The 24611-nt window shown below is 39.8% G+C and overlaps 2 protein-coding genes across 2 annotated transcripts in view; one reads left to right on the plus strand and one right to left on the minus strand.

Annotated features, from left to right (window-relative positions):
* The window catches only part of LOC308696516 (5-hydroxytryptamine receptor 3B-like), a gene marked incomplete at both ends in the record, with an annotated part of 10917 nt that extends 856 nt beyond the window's left edge, over positions 1–10061 (minus strand). Inside the window, 8 exons of the mRNA XM_081375294.1 lie at positions 584–754; positions 2554–2764; positions 3125–3243; positions 3500–3669; positions 4723–4829; positions 5782–5826; positions 5927–6078; positions 9554–10061. Of these exons, the coding sequence (XP_081231420.1) occupies positions 584–754; positions 2554–2764; positions 3125–3243; positions 3500–3669; positions 4723–4829; positions 5782–5826; positions 5927–6078; positions 9554–10061 (1483 nt within the window). The remainder of the gene's footprint in view (positions 1–583; positions 755–2553; positions 2765–3124; positions 3244–3499; positions 3670–4722; positions 4830–5781; positions 5827–5926; positions 6079–9553) is intronic.
* Positions 10062–15302: 5241 nt separating this feature from the next.
* Positions 15303–24542, plus strand: LOC308684729 (uncharacterized protein). Its single transcript, XM_081355994.1, has 11 exons — positions 15303–15701; positions 16068–16185; positions 17509–17770; positions 18135–18411; positions 18487–18664; positions 18772–18848; positions 20961–21141; positions 21219–21467; positions 21549–21720; positions 23883–24019; positions 24116–24542. Exons 1-11 carry the CDS (start codon positions 15426–15428, stop codon positions 24241–24243), a joined length of 2055 nt encoding a protein of 684 aa, XP_081212120.1. The 5' UTR covers positions 15303–15425; the 3' UTR covers positions 24244–24542.
* Positions 24543–24611: the final 69 nt, after the last annotated feature.

Genomic DNA, 24611 nt, shown 5'->3' on the forward strand with positions numbered 1-24611 from the left:
GAGAAAGTCGGCATGAAACAGAAGTTGTGAGAGTCTTTTCTTGCCTACTGTGACGTATATCTGAGTGAAACGGCTTCTTAAATGAGAACAAATGCAGGGAGGGGCTTGATTTTGTCCCTGTGTAATTGATTGGATAGTTTAATGGGTGTGGTTTGCTAGTGGTTGTCAGTATTTATAATAGATAATCAGGGCCGTGCACAGACATTTTGTTGGGGTATCCCTCTTATAATTATTTATAAAAAAGTAAAGTTACATATTGTTGATCATCTTTTAATTAATTATACTATTTAACACTATAGGGCTGTTATACCAATTAAATGACAGCAGTATCAGCCAAAAAAAAAAAAACACTTATAAAAATCCATTTACACTGCATTTACAATTGCCTAACTAATGTAGATATAGAAATATGAAATGCTGGGGGAAAAAAATGAACAGTATGTGGCAGCAAGTGGTAATAAGTGAATCATTAATTGAACCGATTTGTTCAAACCGGCTGATTCATTCATGAAAGAAGCAAGTGACTTTATGAATGTTTTTTATGAAGCTTTCATGAGCTTTTGTGTTTCCGGTCATCCCTTACCTTTCTCCCGATCCAGGCTGTCATGTTGTGTTTTGCTGTTGTTTGATGGATGAATCTTGGCGGAGCGTGGTCTACACAGAAGGAAGCTGTCCTCTACAGACAGACGCGTCAACACTATAGACACCAGCATACTCACGACCAGACACACCAGACAGAAGCTGAAGTGATAGTCTTTAGAGGAGGAAACAGAGAACATGCCTTTCCCATCATGATCTTATACTAGTCTATCAAAACAATGCCTTTTCAAAGTATGCTGTAATGCTTTCTGTAAATTTCTCATAAATGCAGGATGGAAAAAAGGTCCGATCTTCATAATGTACAGTCAAACCAATAATATTCCGACACCTGATATATTTTTTTCACTAGTGTGTGCAGGACACTATAGTTCATTTCTGTAAGTGAAGAGAGCAAAATAAAGTAAACTGTGATATATTATACCCAGAAACTCTTCATACAGTGACTACCTGAAACATTTATATTAATTTAAGACTAAAAATGATTCAGACACTTTGACCTGAGCATGTTTTGCTGAAGTGTTTTTTCTTTAATTGCTAATGCTCTTTTCACACACAGACTGAACAAAATGAAGCATTGCTTGGTAACTGGTTGATCTAAACTGGTATTATCTAATTGTGTAGTTAAATTTAACAGCTGACAGATATTCAACATAATTCATCTGAGAGACAGTCTAACAGGAGGACGGACAAAACCAGTGAAATATCCACTGATTCTGAGTCATATTTTACTACCGTTTTCTAAACTATAGCGAATAAACTCTGATAATGTGAGAAATGTTGACGGTGTCTGAATAAATTTTGGATTGACTTTCTCATTTTACTGTTATCTCTCTAAAGCTGCTTTGAAACAATCTGTATTTAATAAAGAATCGCTATATAAATAAAGGAAACTTGACTTGATCAATGCATTAGGATCTAACACTAAACCGTATCACTTTACACCACTACAGTATAACTTTACAAACATATACCATATAGAAGTAAAATAATGGCAAATGTCTTTGAAACATAAAGCTTGTTGAATTGCACTACTTGTATAAATATGAATATTTCAATTAAAAATATTTGACACACATTTTCATTATTAAGAAAATTCAATAATCCATATTCACCTTTCAGATTTCACTTCCAAAATATTCATTCTGTTTAAAAATACAACCTTATAATATTCGACAGGCAATTTTTGGTCCATTTCATTTCTCTTTACAAATTAGCTTCCACAAATTCAGTGGTTCAAAATGCGACAGAAAATTCAACATTTCACATCCGGGAACTGCAGGAATAGCAGTAGATTACCTATTCATAATCGCCAATGCAAGCCCTAAAAATAATGCTTAGACAATGCATGAAATTGCAAGCAGGGTTAAAGGATTAGTTCACCTCAAAATGAAAATTTCCTGATAATTTACTCGCCCCAATGCCATCCAAGATAGTAGTCTTTCTAACGTGATGACGTGTCGCAGACCAGCACAAGATGAACAATTGTGGTTAAAAAGTATACCAATTTTTATTTTTTTTTAGAAAATGACTGATCGTTTCTCTAGATAAGACCCCATTCCTCAGCTGGGATCGTGCAGAGCTCTTTGAAGCACTTCTAAGCCCTTTGAAACGGCATTGATTTGAACTTCAACATTCTGGTTGCCATTGAAGTCCATTGTGAGGAGAAAAATCCTGAAATGTTTTCCTCAAAAAACTTAATTTCTTTTCCACTGAAGAAAGAAAGACATGGACATCTTGGATGGCATTGGGGTGAGTAAATTATCAGGAAAGTTTTGAACTAATCCTTTAATGCAATGCATTTCTTTTTTTTTTTTTTTCAGTTATTGCAATTCAACACGCTTTTTATTTCAATTACATTTGGCATTAATTTTAATCCATAATACCACCAAAAAACTGTGTTTTGTTTCAAATGGAGCAGATTTTCTCTCTCTTTCTCTCTGTTGTTTCACTTACGGAGGAGAGGGCTGCAGTTGCCCCCATTGGGCAGGTGTTCATTGAGGATGAGGAGGAACATGGTGAAGCTCAGGACCAAGGTGACCTTAAAAGAGTTGCGTTCTCCTCCTTCAAATGGCAGAGCAAAGCTCACCAGGTCAGCCAGCATTATTAATGCACTGGGTAGGATCAGGGTCACAACAGCACCAAAGGAGTTAATAGACAATTCGACCTGTTCAAAGACCAAAAGACATTCATTAACAAACAATTATAGGTTCTTTTCTTCACTTCACAAGCTAAACCATTACTGTCTTTTTCTAGGCATCCCACTAGCTGATTTTTAAGTGTAACTTACTAATAAAGGTAACAAATTCTATGATTCTATGTTTTTATTAGTATTTTAAATTATGTAGATTACTATTAATAATCATATTAATAATACTTAATAATAAAATATTAATTTAAATTAATTAAAGGACCCCCCCAGTGACCACTAAGGATAATTTCTGCTTTGAGGGTTCAAGGTAAAACTGACAAACTCTCTAAACTCAATACTCTTGATACGAGGGTTAGAATTGAATAATACAGTTACTTCGAGATAAATGCGCTCTGATGAATCCACTTTTTTGTTGACGTTCAAAGCCTGCCATTCTCCTCCTGAACTGGGAACCGAAGACACATTATCAGCAATTTGGAGTTTGAGCTCACAAGCTAGATCAAACAAACAAGAGGACATATTCATTATAAATATAACTCCCACCGGGGCCATTGACTAAAGAGCTGCAGATACACCTTAATCAGGCCATGAGATATTTAAATTAAGTCACTGTCATTCTTATCAATGCAAACATGTCTCCTTTCTAAGTAAACTAGGCTACTATAGACCATATTTACATAACTCTATGTGCTTGGGGCAAACCACGGAAAGGCAGGCACATAATACATTTCCCAACAATTATTTTCTTACATTTCTGGCTCCATCCATTGATGGCCACAGGACATTTTCCATTCACAAAGGGGTAGCTGAACAGGTTGATTTCACAGCTCACCGTCGTGAACAAAACCACCGCATGGGTCACCATCCCATCCCTCCTCACCTGCACGTCCTTAGTGTACGGCTCCACGGTCGTATCGACTCTGAGAGTAGAGAGAGAGAGAGAGAGAGAGAGAGAGAGAGAGAGAGAGAGAGAGAGAGAGAGAGAGAGAGAGAGAGAGAGAGAGAGAGAGAGAGAGAGAGAGAGAGAGAGAGACAGAGAGAGACAGAGAGAGAAAAAGATAAAAATAATTAAGAGCCCAACTAATGGAAACACGATCACCATTACGGTGACTTAAAATGAAACACATTAGAGTTAAACCTCTGTTAATTCTCAATAAGAACTTGTGTAGAAGTCTGACGGAAATAAAGTCAGTCTGGTTAGTAATAAGTGAAGCTGGTAATGCTGTTTGTGGAGTTGTTTAATCCTCCTCTGCTGAGATCTTCACAGATTTAATGTCTTCTTTTCTCTTCAGTTGATTTCATCTAAGGCTGTGTCTGAAGTCAGTTGTAGTTCTTGTGTTTCTGCTCGTCTCTTTTTCTGTTCTCTTCTTTCCTTCAGTGTTTCTGCTTGTTAACAGGCTTATTAAGGATGAGATGACTCCATATTTAATATACACAGGTTTTGTGGCTTCGTTAAGGTCCAGTTCTGGTTTATTTCTTTGCTCTTGGCTGACATGTGGCATTGCTATGGCCTGCTTGTGGCCCAGATCTGGCAAACAGTAGTGAGCCGCCCAAGTGCCGTCATTCCACGCTGCATGTGGGCCAGATCATCACTCTACATGTGCCAGATGTAGGCCGGATATGGGCTGAAAGAATATTGCTATGTGGGATAACGCCACAGAATATTGTTTCTAAATATGGTGGCAAAAGGTATCTGCCATCTAACACTTGATATATTTCCAAATATTATATTCCAGGCCATGTTGATGAATGTGTCTCTTAACCCAAAACTGGTATGATTTCATAGCTATCAGCCATAGTTGTTCAGACTGAAAATGTATTTCATGCCTCTTAATAATAAAGTACATTTTATCTCAACCATGCCAGAACTGAAGTCAGTATTGAATCAATCACTGAATGTGTATCTCTCCGACCTTATCATTAAAACAGGTCAATTATTAGAATATGTGACATAAGTCTTGAGTTCAACTCACGCATTGTCCAAAACTATCCCAGGAATCCAGATTTTATCAACAGGTAAAATAATTGTTGGAAATCTATATCTCTCCTGCATCCATCCAAGATCAGGGTCCATCCATTCCTGTTGAGCAGAAAATTTGTCCAAAAGTTTTAGTGAAATAAACAGCCTCTCATTTTGTTTTACAATATAACACAGCTCTTTGAAATGCTTGATTCTGATTGGGCAATTACAGCATGCTACAGTACATATTTCTTAACACAGTAAAATACTATTTATTTGTAAATTATGTATTTACTTTGCAAGTAGCAGCATAACAATGAGGATACTCAATTATTAGGGGGATACTAAAATATTTTGGCCGATACCGATAATTCTTTATATTTGAAAACCGATAACCGTCATATTGGCTGATAAATCTAAATCCAAATTAACATATCATTTTTGAGAGCCTGATTACAAAACAAAAGTCTCATCATAAACAGCCATGTCCCAAACACACAGTTATAACGTTCTCGTTATAATTTAATGTAGCCGATATGACAGACTTCATAGCAAAATCCCCAGAATTAAATTAACACTACTCAGTGTTTATATAAGCCACACTCTCAGAGTGTTATAAGTAACACTGAAGCATTGTTAAAGTTAATGAGATAATTAAGTGATTAATTGAGTGATGATTGAGCATTATTAAAGACACCTGATGTTAACAAGCAGAATCGCTGAAGGAGAAAATCACTAAATTTAAGTCACCATTATGGAGATCAGTGTCTGCTTTAGTTGGGCTATTGACCCTTACATTTTTAACTTTAGATTTAGTTTGGCTGCTGTAATTCAGCTATAACAGACAGATTTTCAGACCAGGTTTCAGTTGGTCAGTCTTTTTCTATTACCTCAAAATAGCAACGTGCCAACAATGCGCCAGAACACACCTCATTTTCAGACCAAAATGATAACTGCGTCGGACTGAAACTAGCAAAAAACTCTAGCGTTGTACTTTGCACTGCATTGTGCCGGGTGTAAGGTAGGGCCCAAGATCTTGAAATTAACTACTAATGCTACAAGAACTACTCACCATGTTTATCTTGATACGGCTGGTCATTTCCATGGCCTTTGTATCCTAAGAAATGGTGACAAAATTATGAGATACAGTTGTTATGCAAGTATATTTGTGCTTTTCATACATAGAAGGAGATCAACAGGACAAACGTGAAACTCACGAAAGACAACATCTGATATTGTATGGAAGTGATGTTTACTACGACGGTACAGTTATCGTTCTGTGGCGCGCTGAACAGTTCTTTATCAACCCGGTCGTTCGCCAGGCAGCGTCGGTCACAGGCGGCCACTGTGGAGTTACCAGAAGCGAACACTATAGGACCAGACAAACATGTTATCAGCCACAGGAAAATGAGGGAGTTCACTCATTTAGACATGCAAAAAGAGAACAAAAAGAACAGTTATTATACAAATGCAAAAAAAATTCGTAGGATTCTGCACTATTTCTGTCCCTGTAATCAAATAAGAAAATTTGTGACAATGAGCCTGTTACTAAAAGCCTTGTTCAGACTGTCAATCCAAATCCATTTATGTACATATCCGATTGGAATCCGATCTTATATAGCAAGTGTTAACAGCAACAACAACAACAACAACAAAACATGAACTACAATCAAAATACGATGAAATCTGTTTCAAGCTACATCCATATGTGGTTTGAAATCCATGTTTGTTCAGACTGTCTGCCCAAATCCGATTTAGTGCATATCCGATTGGAATTAGCAAGTGTGAATGGCAAAAAATCACATGTGGTTTGAAATCCTATTTAAAACCGTTACTTTTCACATAAATTAGGTCACCTGATGGAGTTTTTCGGTTCCTTGCCACTGTTGCCTTTGGCTTGCTCAGTTGGGGATACTTAATTTAATTAATCAATCAACAATACTATTGATCAGCATTACCAAACATGGACGTTTTACACTAGAAACAAACACTGATGTACTATTTTATTTAATACTGTGAAGCTGCTTTGATACAATCTGTATTGTGAAAAGCGCTATATAAATAAAGTTGACTTGACTTGGCATAACTCTTTTGCCTATGTGTCACTTTTTCACTGGGTCTCTAGGGAATATGGCTAGGGAACCCTATTCGGGTCACTATTTGGGGGAATGTACCGCCCAAAATGCCACCAGAAAGGCCTGACCTGGTGTCACTTACATTGGACACGTCAGTCTGGCCAACTTCCTGTCTGTCCGGAGACAGAGCCTTTAGGTAAGGTATAACCCAGACGTGAATTTTCCTTATTCTCCTTATTCGCGGTTCCACCCTGTGTTCGCGTTGTCGCGAGACTTCGTGAAGCATCGGGAGACTTGACAGAGTGTTGCGTCACTTTCCTTTAAATGCGGCCGCGCGCTGTTGTTTGGTATGTGTGTGCGCGAGCCGGTGTGTTGAGCTGCTGCAGGTAGGCGTTTAGCCGTTCAAACATTTTATTAATTAAACTGCTGGTTTAACTATTATGTATGCCAACCTTTTAGATTGCCTCTACCTTTTCAAATGACTGCTGTTGAGTGACTTGACACAGGAACTGTTTGTTATGCGGTGCTAAAAGTGTGTCGTATGTGTATATGGTTTTGTTAGCCGGTGCTGGCGCTGGCTGTACTTTGATCATACTGAGTCTGACTATATATATACATTTTGTGCCTATTTAAATGAGCAATACATCAATTAATCTTAATATTGTTGTTGAATATTGAATTATGAAGTCAACTACTCTTTGATTCTGAAATGTATTTTGAAGCTATTTATTGATATGTCTATTTATTAGAGTACTCTTGCTGATTGTTAAATTATTTATATTGCTATATTATTATATTATGATTATGGTGATATAGTTGTGATGCTTGGAACCAGAGTGATGTATTAATTGGTCCTGTTTTGTACAGGCCAGGTTCTGTGCATTGATGGCGAGCCACTAGGCCCGAACCTGATGCTTCGGAGTGCATGCATCTACCAGTGTGGTAGGAGGCACTGCAGCTGCTAATTTTGACACTTGCGCGCACACACACTCTGAGACATTTTCACACACTCTGAGACATTTTCACACAATCTGAGACATTTTCACACATCTACACATTGGTAATGATCTTATGAACTGCTCCATCATGGACTCGGACTCTGCCTGTCTCGAGGGCTGTGTGTTGTGAACCACTGCAGCTTCAAGCACCTTTTTATGATTGAGAGAATTCTGAGATTGTTGTATGCTCATTAATAACTTTGAACTGAATACTTCTTATGTGCACGTGTAAATATTGTAAATACTTGTTGTCCTATATGTAATACAACTCACAATTTCACTGCAACCTTGACTCTGTGTATGATTGAACTTCACCTTTTCCTCCTTGAGCCAAACTAAGATCTTCTGATACTGATCTACTATTTTATCTATTATTGCAGCAAGTTATATATGCTACAAAGGCATCCAACCCGAGGGACTGCGAAGCTGGCAGTGAACCACTCTGCCCGGATCTCAGAGACAGTGTATCCCGGACAGCATGACTCAGCATAGTGCTTACAACCCTTGCTAGCGAGGGGAGTTTCTCTGCTCAATCCATTGATCTACCCAGCGCTTATGTTTCAAAGCACTAAGGAGGCCTGAGAAGGCCCAAGGACTGATCTAACTGGGAGGCTTCACAAGATGCTTACGGCCGTCTGACCAGACTCAGGAGGCTGAGTACTCATAGATACCCACAGTGAGGGGAGCACATGGCCTGCCTGGTAGGCAAATCAGGCTGTAGGCTAGATAGAGAGGTTCCTGGAGGAGAGGCAGAAGGAGAAAATGAACACTTTAGTCGTGCTAGGGCGCAAGAAGCTGCCTGCTTAGGCCAGCTGAACTGATAGCAGAGCAGCCACAGTTGCCAGAACCCAGTATCACTGGGAAACCACTCACAAGGAGGCCAAGCAAGGCCTACTAATAACCATGGGACTGGCTACCTAGAGCCCATATGTGGGAGTTCGGCCTCAGGGAGGTCTGGAGAGGCCTGCTACCTGATAACAGAAGGTTGGCTATCTAGAATCCATTCTTGGGAGCTCACCCAAGGGAGGCCTGGTGAGGCCTACTACCTGATAGCCGGTCAGGATAGTTGTACAGTTGCCCATCCTTGGGAACTCGCCCTCAGGGAGGCTGGGTGAGGCCTACTACCTGATAGCCAGTCAGGATAGTTGTACAGTTGCCCATTCTTGGGAACTCGCCCTCAGGGAGGCTGGGTGAGGCCTACTACCTGATAGCCAGTCAGGATAGTTGTACAGTTGCCCATCCTTGGGAACTCGCCCTCAGGGAGGCTGGGTGAGGCCTACTACCTGATAGCCGGTCAGGATAGTTGTACAGTTGCCCATCCTTGGGAACTCGCCCTCAGGGAGGCTGGGTGAGGCCTACTACCTGATAGCCAGTCAGGATAGTTGTACAGTTGCCCATCCTTGGGAACTCGCCCTCAGGGAGGCTGGGTGAGGCCTACTACCTGATAGCCGGTCAGGCTAGCTGTCCAGTTGCTTAAAAACTGAGCTTTCATGGTGGCCTAATTTCAAGGCCAACCGCCTGACAGTGGTCTTTCTATCTGGCAAAAATTAGCAATCTCCAGGACGAATGCATTCGAAAATGCATTTCTGTGTTAGCATCTTGAACGAAATATTGTAAAGGGCCCGATTCAAGACACGCAGGTCCAAGATTGTTCTTAACCCACCACCTTTCTTGGGTACAATGAAGTAGGGGCTGTAGAAGCCGTATCTCATTTCGGCTAGTGAAACTGGCTCTATTGCATCCTTCGCCAGTAGGACTGCAATATCCGTACGCATGACAGGGGCTCTTTCGCTCAACACCGAAGTGAAACGAATGCCTCTGAACACGGGCGGACGCCGTCCGAACTGAATCGTGTAGCTGAGTCTAATGGTGCGAAGAATCCAGCTGGACAGATTGGAAAGCACTTTCCAGGCTTCCAAAAACAACTGCTCCGGGGAACTAGAGGCACCACAGACGTACCCGGGGTGGGGCAGCGAAGTGGAAAGCAGAGAGGTGGTCCAGAGGCGGTCCAGAGTGCACAATGCAGCACTGACCAGTTTCCACTGATCGGCATTGGGTATGGAAGAAGGTGTAATCGGGTCCTCGGACCTCACCCGTCTACCGGCTGGCGACACAAGAGAGGATCGATGGTTGCAAGGCTTTACAGGGTCGCACACCATCAATCTGTCCCTCTTGGAACCCAGGAATAGAGGAATTTGTTCTTCTGACATTTCAGGAACCACTAGACTCCGGGGACCCGGCGGTGGAACAGAAACTATCTGAAGAACTCCTCCCCCCATCCCTGGGTGGCCTGTATCAGGGACGCTAAGTCTTGCTCTTGCCACCTGGTTTGGCAGCGTCTGACACAGGCTGGGCGGCCTGCCTGCGACTAGCTCTCCGCTGAGACCTGAGTGAAGGCTGCTGTGGTGGCCCAGCAGGAGCTTGAGCGGTAGCAGGGGGGCGCCCTCGGCGACGTGCAGGTGGAGGAACTACCACCATCGACGGGGTGATGGCAGCAGCGGGTCACTTGGGCAGGATGTGTCGGACATCCTTGGGATGTAAAAATGGGGACTCCACCTTTGCGGACAAAGGCAAGTCTAGATCTCAACACTGAGACAGTCCCGCAATGTCCCGCAATGAGAACACAAACTGTCCACAAAAGCTGCTTCAGAGTGCTGTGAGCCCAAACACATGATGCAACAATTGTGACCATCACAGGGGGACAGGGAACGACCGCATCAAGAAACGCACGGGCGGAATGACATCTTAAAATGACATCAATAAACGCTCTCACCAGTGCCGGATCACACAGGGGAATGATTGCGGCAACACTAACAGGGATTGTGCAGTCTGTATAAAGCTCTATAAACTCCATCCGTAAGAACAGACGAAAACTCACAGGCCTGAGAGGGGAAACGAGGCTCTCCAGAGCCAGATGCAGCGGCCGCCGGACACAGGTTTGCCAGCGACAGACCGCTCCACTGGAGGGACAGCCACCTAACCTCCCACTGCTCCTCCTTTATAGTGAGGGGGGAGAAACTATCCAAATCGTTTCCAGCAGTAAAAGGTGCCATCCATGATCTAGTCAGCTCTCCATGCACCTCGGGAAAGAAAGGCACTAGGGCTGCGGGCTGAGAACCAGCACGGCCCGCCCCAAGAAACCAATCATCCAATTGCGACTGAGCGGGACACGGTGGAGGGTTCCACTCAAACCCGACAGCCGCGGCGGCCCGTTTCAACATAGCTGATCACTGTGGATCCGGTTCAGGCAATGTTGTAGTGCCCGAAGGGGACAACGTAGCTGAGTCATCATCTCCAGAGCCCAGCTCACCCTCTGATATTGCAATCGGCATCATATCCTCCTGGGGAACCTCCAATGGAACCTCTGGCCCATCCATTACAGACAGGTCAGCGCGCTCAACAAAGGAATCCATTGGTATCGGTGTGATGGAATCGTGAGGAGTCCACGGGGAATGGTTACCGGGCAGAACCTCCATCCCTATCCTACGATCACCAAAGTCACACGGCACCCTAGGGTGGGGTGTAGAAATGGGGACTCCATCTTCGCGGACGAAGGCGAGTCTAGATCTCAACAACGAGACAGTCATTTTCCAGCAATGAGAACAAAAACTATCCACAAAAGCTGCTTCAGAGTGCTGTGAGCCCAAACACGTGATGTGCAACAATTGTGCAAAATTTCAGTCAAATTTTCAATTATTTCACTCCAAATCTTATGCTGATAAAAACATTTGTACTGAAAAAACTCTGAAGTCTCAGACTTCACTCTGTATTCATCTATTAAAATCAAGCTCATCCTTTTGAGAAGGCTTATTTATCACGTGAGTAATAAATATAAGCACAATGGTATTTAAATCACAAAGTGTTTTAAATGCAGAGTTTACCAAGTGGAGATGAACAAAGGAGGAGCAGCAAAGAGATCGTGCGCTGAAGAACCATTTCAGCTCCTACAAACAACAACAAAAATAAGCAATTACACATTCTTTTAGCTGAATCCATTTTTTTTAAGAATGTAAAACTGATAACATTTACCTTTGGTAGCAAATGCTGAAAAATTTGCAAACTTGGATCAGATTCCGACAAACTTCACCCGTGACTTTTTTATAGTTTCTGAGGGAAACAAGGACATTTGGCTCTTTTAAAGGGCCACAGCTCTTTGAATATGACACGAATGTTGTTACGCAAGGCAAACTAAATATCTGAACCTGAAATGTCTAATTAAATTTAATCCTATATTTTGTGTAAGCTTGTTGTTATAGGACTATAGATAATGAGATTTTTAAAGATCTCAGCATTCATTTCATTGTTAAACATCACAACAGAGCAGTAATTACTTGCAGGGCTTTGACCCGTCGCACAGTCAAACAGGAGGCCGGTCTAAAGTGCTTCACAAAGGCACAGGACAAGGCCATGAGGACAATCACTGCACATTAGCAAACAATATGGGGTTTAATTACGTTTGATGGCATAGAGGGGGAGACAACTAGATTTTTAAAAGAATAGCCTCACATTTCATTGTCCTAAAGTCCAACGCAGCTACATCATATATTGTTTTCACAATGAAAGCTCCACATAGAGAGTGCGGTTTGCTTTACTATTTTTCAATCCAAGTAGCTCAATATAATTGTTCATATCTATCTGAAATAACAAAAAGTTGGGTTTTCCTTTAGCCCATTTTTGTTTATGTATATGGTATTTCCCCATAATCAAACAAACATTAACAATAAAGGCCACATTTGGTGGTAATCTTTGTCTATTCAAATAAAAATAAAAACATTTTTCAGAAAAGTAAACTTTTAAACATTCCAAATCCATCCAAAACATTTAGCAATAAATGCAATTAAAAAATAAGTGGACAACATTTTTTTTGTCAGTCCCACAGAAATCACATTTAACATCTACATCAGTGCGAAGTTTTAACAGGGTAGGAGATTGTTGTTTCTACGGTCGTGCGAAGTCTACAGTGACCGTAGACAATTAAGCGTTCTGATTGGCCGAGAGTCTACAGTCACTGACCATAGACTACCAATCAGATTGCAGAATTTCGATTGTAGACAACCAATCGCAGAAGAGAGACCCTGCATATATTAGTTTATCGATACATCACAGGTCGATAGTGAAGGCAAAGTTTTGTATCGGACGTCACATGATCTGCATAAAACCCAAAAAACAAGTGATTCCGAGGTAGATCAATATCTTTTATGATTGTACCCCACCGAATGACACTTGATTAGCTCGATTAGCCTAGCTCACCTTGTTGAATTGATCTCTGCAGAAAGTTACAGTCCGTACAGTATAGCCTATACTGGCATTTGATACAGGACGTTTGGTATAGCCTAATACTACTTACTATAAATGACATATAAATGTACCCCTAATTAAAACTTAATTCATGCATTTAACATGACATACTACATTAAAACAATAGCATATCCCTCACAAAAACATTCAATGCATATTATCAAAAGTTGAATATGATGGTATGAAATAACATTCAATCAACTATTCGTGGCTTTCATAAATTGTTGATGGTGATCTGTTTTAAACAGTATGTTTGTTAGTGTTATAAAGTTATTAGTTATACTGTGTATATGAACAGTACAGAATTTTTATAACTGTAGTCTGCATGCTGTCAAGACTTTCATAATTCATAAAATGATGTTACACTCATATTAGGCCATGCATCGTTTGCAATGTACAATAATGTATTTTACATAATGAACTACATAGTAAAGATAAATTGGTCCTTTATTAATCTATGCAATTGGGATGTTTTAAAAACACTGAACAATACATAGAAACATGTAAAACATAAAAAAAATTATTATGTATATTAAACACAATAACCAGCTGTAACAAAATAAAGTCACTACAAGAATATTTATTTCAAGACAATAACAGACTGAAAGAACATTTCAAGCATCTAAGAAAACTAAGCAGTGTTTACAGTTCAGAGCTGAATGTTGCAATTCATAATATTACACATTAATTTTCGCAAAAGAATCATACAATCATGATAATGATAGAACAAAATCCCATAAAAAAATAAGCATCATAACAGTTAATGATGGGTCATTCATGAACGAATTGTCACATGACAAATGAACGAAAGACTCGGAAGGTAAAGTAATTATTTATATTCACTGTAAATTAGTTTTGACTGCATTATAATGATTTCTTAATTCAGCATATGATCAAGATTGCGTATGGATGTGTTTGGGGAATTTGCCTGTTAAAAGTATAACATTTAAAGCCACTTTAAAGGGTGATAAAGAATGCAAAACCAAGTTTACCTTGGCATAGTTGAATAACTGCAGCTCGGTGGGTAAAATGGCCATACACAGAATCTCAGAATCCTATGTCACCTCCTTAATATGAAAATATCAAAACTTTAAACTGCAGTTGTAAAATGTCGGATCAGTGGCATATGGCAAGCCGTTTTAACTTTTATTCATTTCCAGGATATGAATTGTTAATATCAAGAATTACATTTTTGATATCAAAAATGTAATTCTTGATATCAACAATTTAATTGTTTATATCTGTAATTGTATTTTCACTAGTGAAATGTCACCATAGGCTGCCATTCAAAATCAATTGTTGATATCAAGAATTGATTTCTTACTAGTAGAAATATCATTTTTGATATCAATAATTGCATTGTTACTAGTAAAAATGCGAATTACTGATATCAATAATTCAATTGTCACTAGTTGAAATGTCTAGATATCAACAATTGAATTGCTACTAGTCAAATTTTTCATTTTTGATATCTGAAAATGTATTTCTGATATCAATACCTGATATCAATCAGTAGCAATCACATTCATGATATCAGAAATGAACATTGTCACTAGTGAAAATTGAATTATTGATATAAAAATGAACATTGTTACTAGTAGCAATTCAATTGTTGATATCAAGAATAGACATTTCAACTAGTGACAGTTTAATTGTTGATATCAAAAATAAAGGTTTTTACTAGTAAGAATTGCATTTCTGATATGTGAAACTGGAATTTCAACAAGTAAGAAATCAATTCTTGATATCAACAATGGATTTTGAATGGCAGCCTATGGTGACATTTCACTAGTGAAAATACAATTGCAGATACCAAGGATTACAGTTTTTACTAGTTGAAATTAAATTGTTGATATCAAGAATTAGCATATTAACTAGTGAAAATTTAATTGTGGATATCAAGAATTAGCATTGTTACTAGTGGAAATGTAATTCCTTATCAAAAATTGCCATTGTTATAGTAGAAATCTAGTTCCTGATATCAATAACCATCATTTTAACTAGTAAAAATTTAATTGTTGATACCAAGAATTAGTATCCTGGAAATGAATAAAAGTTAAAACGGCTTGCCATAGGATCAGAGCATAGAGGGATCAGAGCCGTTAAATATGATGTTTTTATTCGGCTCAGGGTCGGATCTCTAATCAGCTCAGATGTGACGTCACACTCTGTTCCGTACGTTTGTTACGCCCCTAAATTTGCATAGACACCGCCCACTTTCTGGGTCCAGGAAGTTCTGTGGTCATGCAGTCCAATAGTATCCAGGTTTAGCCGGCGCGCTACGTTTACTGCTGCTGCTACAATTACAAATAAGAAAGTTTGGACGTTTTTAAAGGATCTTCCAGATGAGTCACGGTCGTTACTGCAGTGTTCCCGGCTGTACAGGGAACGCTGTTGGCACTTTTCATTGTCTTCCCAAGGAACCAAACATTCAACGGGCATGGCTGATGTTTTTATACAACAAGATCCCTGTGAGCTTCAACGTGAAATTGTCAGTATGCTCGAACCACTTCACCCCAGACTCTTTCGAGAACCTAGGACAGTTTCAAGAAGGCTTTTCTGCACGGCTACTTCTGAAGAGAGGGGCTGTACCGACCATGTTGAGATCAACACTGCAAACTGTAAGCAATAGTTATTAACAATGCTATAGTTATCTAGCAGGTACAGTTAGTGTGACGGTTTGAAACACTTTCTATTCTATTCTATTCTATTCTATTCTATTCTATTCTATTCTATTCTCTCTCTCTCTCTCTCTCTCTCTCTCTCTCTCTCTCTCTCTCTCTCTCTCTCTCTCTCTCTCTCTCTAAAAATATTAACATTTACTGCGTTAGATCAAACTGAGAAGGGTCAGCGCACTTGCTTATTGTTGTCCTACTGTTAGTTTAACTGCTTCTATTGTTCTACGCCTCTGCTAAATCAATAAATGTGAAATATTTATTCGATAGTAGTTTAGATACACTGGGTTTATTTGCAAGTGTTTATTTCAGAGTAACGTTACATCACAACGCACGAGAGACGCTTGTTGTCAAACAGATCCTCCCAGACTGGCATCGCGAGCAACACAGCTCTCTGCATCAACACTGAGACCTCACCTGCGGAGCAAAGGTGTCCTCCCTAATCATTATTATGTTTAGAGTTACAAGAGGTGTGTGTGTGTGTGTGTGTGTGTGTGTGTGTGTGTGTGTGTGTGTGTGTGTGTGTGTGTGTGTGTGTGTGTAGCATTATGACTGGTATTAGCAAGGGAGTGTTTCCAAGCATGTTTACTATGATGACTGGGTACATTTAGCAATTGGTCTAGTCTCAATTAAATGAATTATCTTTTGCAGGAGAGGGCTGGTGCAAATTATTTGGTCCAAAGATAGGAATGGGTTTATACCAAAAATATGTCTGAGTAGTAAATTGTGTGTTGAAGATGCCTTTTCAATATGTTATGCTATTGTATCACTGCAGTAAATTGTATTTAGGCACTGAGCAGTCCATCAGAAACCCCACTCTTTTCCACTGTATGGTACGGTATAGGGATGGGACATATGAAAATTTCATATCACAATAATAGTGACCAAAATTATCGTGATTATCAATATTATCACGGTTTTGTTTACTTAAAACGAGATGAAAGTGTTCAAAAATAACTGATGCTCACCCTAAAAACATTTCAACAAGTTTTAGAATTGAAAATCAACAAACAACAAATAAAACAAGCAGCTCTATGCACTTTTTCAAGCAAGATTATATTCTGTGGCATTTCCTTCCTTAAAATGACCGTCGTCAATAATAATGCATTATAACACAGCGCACATGTATCACAACGGACGCGCTCAATACAACTTGCCATCTTGTGTCTCCGTTTTCAGTTGTATTGAAAATGAAATCAGAGTTGATTTATTGTTTACTGAGTTTGATCATATTTTTGTGATCATGTAAGATTTAAAACATTAATCTGCCTTACGCCATTCCTTCTCGAATAAAAACAACAACAACATTATCGCCTGTTGCTGGCTGGTCAGGATTTACAGTGAGTTATTAAAATCACGATAATCAACACGGTTTTAATGATAATTCAATTTTAAATGATAATAACGTCAGTACATTTTATCGTGGTTTATAGTGAAACCGGTAATCGTCCCATGATCCCAAGTACGGTACGGCACGGTTCAGCGCTTTTCCACTGCATGGCACAGTACGGCTCGCTTTAAATGGTACCACCTCTGTTGAGGTTGCACGCGTACCGTACCGATACTAACATGTGAGAATCGTGGTCAGTGGACGAAGTGCAGACGTTGGTTAGCGTTGGTTGCCGCAACTATAACGATCAGTCTGTAATCCCATCCACTTTGAAGCGGTGCTAACTGCAGTGCAAACCGACCTAAAGCGAAGGGAAAAGCGTCATAATTGTCTCTTCCCCTCCCCTCCCTCCCCCCTCTGTAGGCATACAGACGACAGTACTATGCCAAAGTGGGGCAGTAGGAACAAATGCTAGAGGCCAGAGGCCAGCAAAGAGACCACGCCTTGAATTTGAGGAGGAAGAGGAAGAGGAGGAGGAGGAGGAAGAGGAAGAGGAGGAGGAAGAGGAAGAGGAAGAGGAGGAGGAGGAGGAAGAGGAAGAGGAGGAGGATGTTTCCAATGTAGGCACTGACCCTCCAGATTCAACACAGTCAGTTACAACGGAGACAGAATCACCTCTGCTTTTGTAAGCAAAGTTACAGCTCTCACAACGCAGCAGTGTTGTTTACACACCGGTGAAACTCGACAAATTAGAATATCGTGCAGAAGTTATAATTCTGATGATTATGGCTTACAGCTTATGAAAATTAGAATATTACATGAGATCAATAATAATAAAAAAAGGATTATAAATACAGAAATGTCAACCCTCTGAAAAGTATAATCATGCATATGTATATAGTTATACATACTAAATCTATTAGTTTCACCTTTTAATTTGAATTACTGAAATACACGAACATTTGCACGATATCCTGTAAAGTGTGACTGTTATCAGATTGTGCATTGGACTTTTGACTGAGATGTTGTTCTTTCTTCATTATCTCTAGTAGTGAACCACCAGTGTCATCTTATGGCGATGCCAAATACATAGTTTTTGAGCACTGCCTCCTCAGCCTGTTCAAGACCTGCCCCGTGTGTGCAAGGGTCTGTGATGTACGGCCCCGCAGAAGAGGGTCCTTCTTAGCCGTTGACCAGCTGTGCCCGCACTGCCGGTTCTTCAGACAGTGGAAGAGCCAGCCTGTGATCGGGAGCATCCCTGCCGGCTCGCTCCAGTTGTCTGCTGCCATCTACTTTTGTGGAGCTTCATTTCCGAAGATGAAAAAGGTACCGTGATCATTGTCCCCGGCGTAATGTGTTTGTCTAACCTTCACAAATGATGTGCTTTTAATTGTTTTATAGATGTTTGAGGCAATGCGGCTGAGGACACACACTCATGATGCCTTCAGAAGACATGCCAGGACGTTTCTGGAGCCGGCTGTAATCCACAGCTGGACTCAATGGCAATCAAAGAAGCTTCAAATGCTGAGCAAGGCTAAGAACGTCATTCTCGGGGGTGATATGCGGGCAGACTCACCAGGTACTCAGTTTACTTTCCTTTTGAATGTGTGTGCATTATACCAACAATTGCATGTGATGTGTTGCCCTACAGTGAGTAGGTTTATTTTAAAATCATTTACATTGTAGGATATTCTGGGAAGTATGGGAGCTACACAATGATGGATGTGCAGGCCAACGAAATCATAGACGTACAGCTGGTGCAGGTATTTGTAAATCATTAGGATTAACGCAATACATCACATGCGCATACACAAGTAGTACTGACAATAGTGTTATTGGAAACCCTGTCAGTAGATTTATCCGTCTTATCAGTGTTATACATATGTGGGGAAAATGGTCAGAAAAGTGTGTGTGTTAGGGTGACCATATTTTCAGAAAAGAGTAATCTTTCTTTCATTCATTTTTTTCTAACTAATCTTTCTTTCTTTCTAACTAATCTTTCTTTCTTTCTAACTTATATTTCTTTCTTTCTTTCTTTCTAACTAATCTATCTTTCTTTCTTTTTTACTAATCTTTTATCTTTCTTTCTAACTAATCTTTTTCTTTCTAACTAATCTTTTTCTTTCTAACTAATCTTTCTTTCTAACTAATCTTTCTTTTTCTTTCTTTCTAATCCATCTATCTTTCTTTCTAACAAATTTTTCTTTCGTTCTAACTAATCCACCTTTCTTTCTTTTTACTAATATTTTCTTTCTTTCTTTTTTACTAATCTTTTATCTTTCTTTTTCTAACTAATCTTTCTTTCTTTCTAACTAATCCATCTTTCTTTCTTTCTTTCTTTCTTTCTTTCTTTCTTTCTTTCTTTCTTTTTTACTAATCTTTTTTACTAATCTTCTTTCTTTCTTTCTTTCTTTCTTTCTTACTAATCTTTTTTACTAATCTTCTTTCTTTCTTTCTTTCTTTCTTTCTTTCTTACTAATCTTTCTTACTAATCTTTCTTTCTTACTAATCTTTCTTACTAATCTTTCTTTCTTTCTTTCTTTCTTTCTTTCTTTCTTTCTTTCTTTCTTTCTTTCTTTCTTTCTTTCTTTCTTTCTTTCTTTCTAACTAATCTTTCTTTCTTTCTAACTAATCTTTCTTTCTTTCTAACTAATCTTTCTAACTAATCTTTCTTTCTTTCTAACTAATCTTTCTAACTAATCTTTCTTTCTTTCTAACTAATCTTTCTTTCTTTCTAACTAATCTTTCTTTCTAACTAATATTTCTTTCTTTCTTTCTTTCTTTTTTTCTTTCTTTCTTTCTTTCTTTCTTTCTTTCTTTCTTTCTTTCTTTCTTTCTTTCTTTCTTTCTTTCTTTCTTTCTTTCTTTCTTTCCAACTAATCTGTTTTCTTTCTTTCTACCTCTATCTATCTATCTATCTATCTATCTATCTATCTATCTATCTATCTATCTATCTATCTATCTATCTATCTATCTATCTATCTATCTATCTATCTATCTATCTATCTATCTATCTATCTTATCTATCTATCCATCTATCTAGACGGTGGTGTGGTTGATGGATGAGGGCATGGTTTGGGGGCGTGGTTGGGGGTGTGGTTAATGAGTGGGGGCATTGTTGGGGGTTGAATGCATCAAAAAATACTTGACAAATGCATTCACAACCTTGCAACTAAGTTATTGTACTTTAATACATAAGGTAATACATCCTTTCCATTCAACGTTTGGCCCGCAACAATAGAATAATAAAAAAATTCTAATAGTTTAGCTTTTATAACACCTTTTACATGACACTATTTCTTTTCATGGCCATAGGTTAAAAAAAAAATCTACTACACTATTTCAGTAAAAAACTATTTCAATCCTCCTGATGTTCTCTTGTAGCATTTACTTTCCTTATGTGGGTTTCTAGGTCGCTAGCACCTTTATTTGACACTAATCCCGACCGAAACGAAAACATTACTTCCATTTGATCTCGCACTTGACCGTAAACTGAAGCGTCGAGTCACGCTGCTAAAATCCTGTGCACATAAAGCCCGCCTACTTTGATTTGATTGGTCATTTAAAATATTCTGACATTGACGAGCAGTGACAGATCAATGGGGCTGAGATGAACACACACACACACACACACACACACACACACACACACACACACACACTTAATGGTCCCATGAAAAACAGTGAAAACCGGACATTTTCATGAATTTATAAAAAAAAAACCTGGATGCCCCGGAGAGCACATAAAAAGTGGACATGTCCGGGCAAAAAAGGACGTTTGGTCACCCTTGTGTGTGTACACAATCCTCAGTTATGTTACAGAATGGAAAAAAGGTTCATGGATACCCATTGTATGTGTGTGTGTTTCTACACAGAGCAACGAGGAGGGGGGAAGCTCATGCATGGAGAAGGAGGGTCTTATGAGAAGCTTGGACCTCCTACTTGGAAGTGGTGTGAAGTTGGACTGTGTTATCACAGATCGGCACCCTCAGATCAAAAAGTTCCTGAGAGATCGTAAAATCCCCCACTACTACCACGTTTGGCATGTAGCAAAAGGTAATGTGACCTTTTATTTATATATTCACTCAACAATTTGTACATCCATGTTTTGGCATGTAAACTCGTTTCATTAGGGTTGTCAAAGAAGCTGGAACGAATCGGCAAAGACAAGGACTGTGCTTTGGTGAGAAAGTGGCATAAAAGCATCGTCAACCACCTGTACTGGTGTGCCACGAGCTCCGTCTCCAGGGCAGAAAAGGTGGCGAAGTGGAAGTCCGTGTCGAACCACATTCAAGATGTCCACAGTCACTCTGACCCAGCGTTCCCCAAGTGTCTACATCAACCAAAGGCCTCAAAGGACCGTAGCAAGTGGTTTCAGCCAGGTCTGTATCCTAAGGCAATGATTACACCATGTTCATCAATATTCATGTTTTAAATTACAATTTAAATGCACTTTCTCGTAGGTTCTTCAGCTCTGAACAGACTTGACAAGGTCCTAACCAACAAGCGGTTCATTACTGATGTTGCAAAGCTTAGCCATCATTCCCAAACATCAACTGTGGAGTCGTTCCACGGTGTCATCCAGAGGTTTGCTCCAAAAAATGCTGTTTTCCCCTTCACTGGGATGCTATGCAGGTATGCACAGACCACAAGACCCCCACCATGCATAAAACACGTCTTTATAAAGGCAAATGTGAATGTGGGGACAAATCTGCAGAAATTGGTTTTGTTCAGTGAAGGTGTGAGACATGAGTAATGCTGCGTGAATAGAGCGTCTGGCGCGAGTGATTTCAATGTTAAGTCAATGTAAAGACGCATTTACGCGCGTCTGGAGGTCCTGTGGCGCGAATGAGGCGTTTAGCGTGTCCGCGTCTGACGCCCGAGTTGAAAAATGTGAACTTTGGCGTCTGTTCACGCCGCGTTAACCAATCAGGAGCCTGCTTGCTGCTGTCATGTGGTGAAGTGACTGGATAAACTCCCGCCCGGAGACACTCATTCAAAATGGAGTATAGAAGTATAGCATAATATAATATTCAATAACAAGTAACTGAGTATCACTAGAAAGTGCGTATATATGAGTATCACTAGAAAGAGCACCAACAGTGGTATCCGCGCCACAGTTTGAAAAGCATTTATAGTTTTTCAATATTTAATACTGTATTTAAAATTTCATGTACATTTTCTAACCGAAGACAGATGGACAGGCGTTCTGCAGCTGGGATAGAGCGCCTGTAGTTGAAGGGTGATCCTCGCTCCGATGCGGTAACTCTCTCGAGGAATGCTCGATCAACATCAGCCATCTTGCAAACAGACAAGCAGACTTCGCCTCAGACGTTTGCTTTTTACGCGCGTCAATTTCGCTCTGGACACGCGAATAGATTCAAAATGTTCAAGCGTCTAACTAGACGCGAATTTGACGCGCTATTCGCGTTTGGTGTGAACGCACAGTAACATCAGGAGACATCAGGCCTAATTGCCGGCCATGAAAATGCAAATCATTTCAGTTTTAGGCCGTGTGTCCGCCAAAGCTGAAAGCGCTAGGCGCTCTGCTGAAAACGCCTAGCTATGGGCGCTTGAGAGCGTTTCGGCAGCGCATTCATTTTTACTGGTGTAAACGCATATTAACAAAGTGTTTCTAGTATCTCATTTCACACACATTTTGTTTCTGTCTTGATTCTATATTAAAATGTAGATATAATGTAATGTATTTTCTCTGGCTCTTGTTTTAAACGATTTTGTTCCGTTATTATGCTAGTTGTCGTCGTCTGTTGACGTTGTACGAGCAGAATGTGGCGTTTGGTCGGTGTGGTATTAGTCCCGCCCCTCCTCCACTGTGATTGGACGGTTGGGTAAAAAGTGACAGTAGGCGCGTTTCCATTAAAGATTTGTGCAAAGCTTTTGCGATTTTAACGAAAACTTCATGCGATTTCAAATATCGATAAACTATTGTGAAATGACGGCGTTTCCATTAATCGATGTTTATGCGACTAAAAATGTTTTCCTCGCGATAAGTCATTTCAAAAATCATGGCAAAAATCTACGTTGGTAGGTTTATATATATAACAGCCACGTACCACACTAGACATTATTATTATTAATGGAAGGAAACGTATGCGTGTTATTCAAGCATTAATGGCAAGGAAAGACCCTTGTACTGTGAGCGGCTCATAAGAGCTGTTTCTGGGTGTTTCTCCCTCATATCTGCTTCGAGGTCTTGATTGTGGCATTTATTTGAGGTTTAGAATCCATTATTCCTGCAATTATTTGGTCTTATATGAGTTTAATAAAGAGCTCTGTCTCGTATTCTGTCCAAACACACACGTCGTCTACGTCAGGTGACTGTAAATGCGCAAAAACTTTTTCCAGTGCAGTTTTGCGAAATATTTCTTTTTCGAATTGCCTGAAAAACCTCCTCATGCGAGCGTAAAAACTCTTTTGCGATAAATGGGAGTTTTTGCGAAATTTACGTGTTTCCATTGGGTGTATTTTCTACTCGGAATTTGCGCAATTTGAAGGGTAATGGAAACGCGGCTAGTGACGAGTGCAGCGTTTTACCCAAAGTTGAACGTTCTGCAACTCTCGGCGACCTGTAAAAAACTCAGTGCCTCGTTACGCTCATGCCGTTTTAAAAACGCGGCGCTCCCATTGAAAACAATTGAAAAACACGCTGCTTTATATAGGACCGCTTTGACACAGCATCCAGGTTTAGCAAATACTTTTGCTGCGAGTTAACAGGAGTGTGTGCATACAAGAAGACTTTCGCTATTGCGTTACGAAATGTCTTTGGTCTGGTTTAGGTTGTACCTTGCAGCCATGCACTTCAATGAGAACGTTGAGCGCCCACAACGGAAGACAGCCGTGGGGAAAAGGATCCACAGACTCGTGTTCCCAAAGGCAAAAAGGGTCAAACAAGTGAAGACAGAGCCAACCATTTGTAAGTTTAAAAACATATATTTTATTACAAACAACAAATCAAAATGTGCAGTTGTATAGGCACTAAATGTAACTGTTATCGATTCACACTCAACAGGCTATGTCTCGGACCTGATGCGACTGGTGTTCGAGGAGATCGTCCGTGACCCCCTTCCTTATGTGGATGCCGTCCAGCGGTGTCACGGTTCAGTCACGGTAGGGTCTGAACCCGAAGCACTGCCCTGAAGCATCCGGATGCATCCGGAAACTCCCGACACGGACACTTCTTCCAAGGAAACCTCAGCACCAGCTCACTAAAGTGCTGTAGGCCAAGTGTTGTATCGCCTGCGAAGAGAGCAGGGTGGAAAAGCACACTTTGTTTTGACTATTTATTTTTGTATATTTTACATTTCAGAGTAAAACACTGGATGATTGTGTTGACACAGAATAAAGATTGTCACGAATTGACTCTAAAATAAATATACGTTCATTTTGAAGAATGAGATCGAACAAAAACGTCAATAAACTGATCTGAACATTCCACCACTTTAAGATATATTATTATAATGTTCATATCAACTCTTGTGCAAGTGCTCACGTGTTGCCCCTGTCAG

Source organism: Scardinius erythrophthalmus (assembly GCF_964197995.2).
Source record: "Scardinius erythrophthalmus genome assembly, chromosome: 1".
NCBI classification, from domain to species: Eukaryota; Metazoa; Chordata; class Actinopteri; order Cypriniformes; family Leuciscidae; genus Scardinius; species Scardinius erythrophthalmus.

Coding starts and splice junctions, on each gene's coding strand:
- LOC308684729 (XM_081355994.1), top strand. CDS start 15,426: ATGAGTCACGGTCGTTACTGCAGTGTTCCCGGCTGTACAGGGAACGCT. Junction 18,849..20,960: donor TAGACGTACAGCTGGTGCAG/GTATTTGTAAAT, acceptor GTTTCTACACAG/AGCAACGAGGAGGGGGGAAG. Junction 24,020..24,115: donor GAAGACAGAGCCAACCATTT/GTAAGTTTAAAA, acceptor CACACTCAACAG/GCTATGTCTCGGACCTGATG.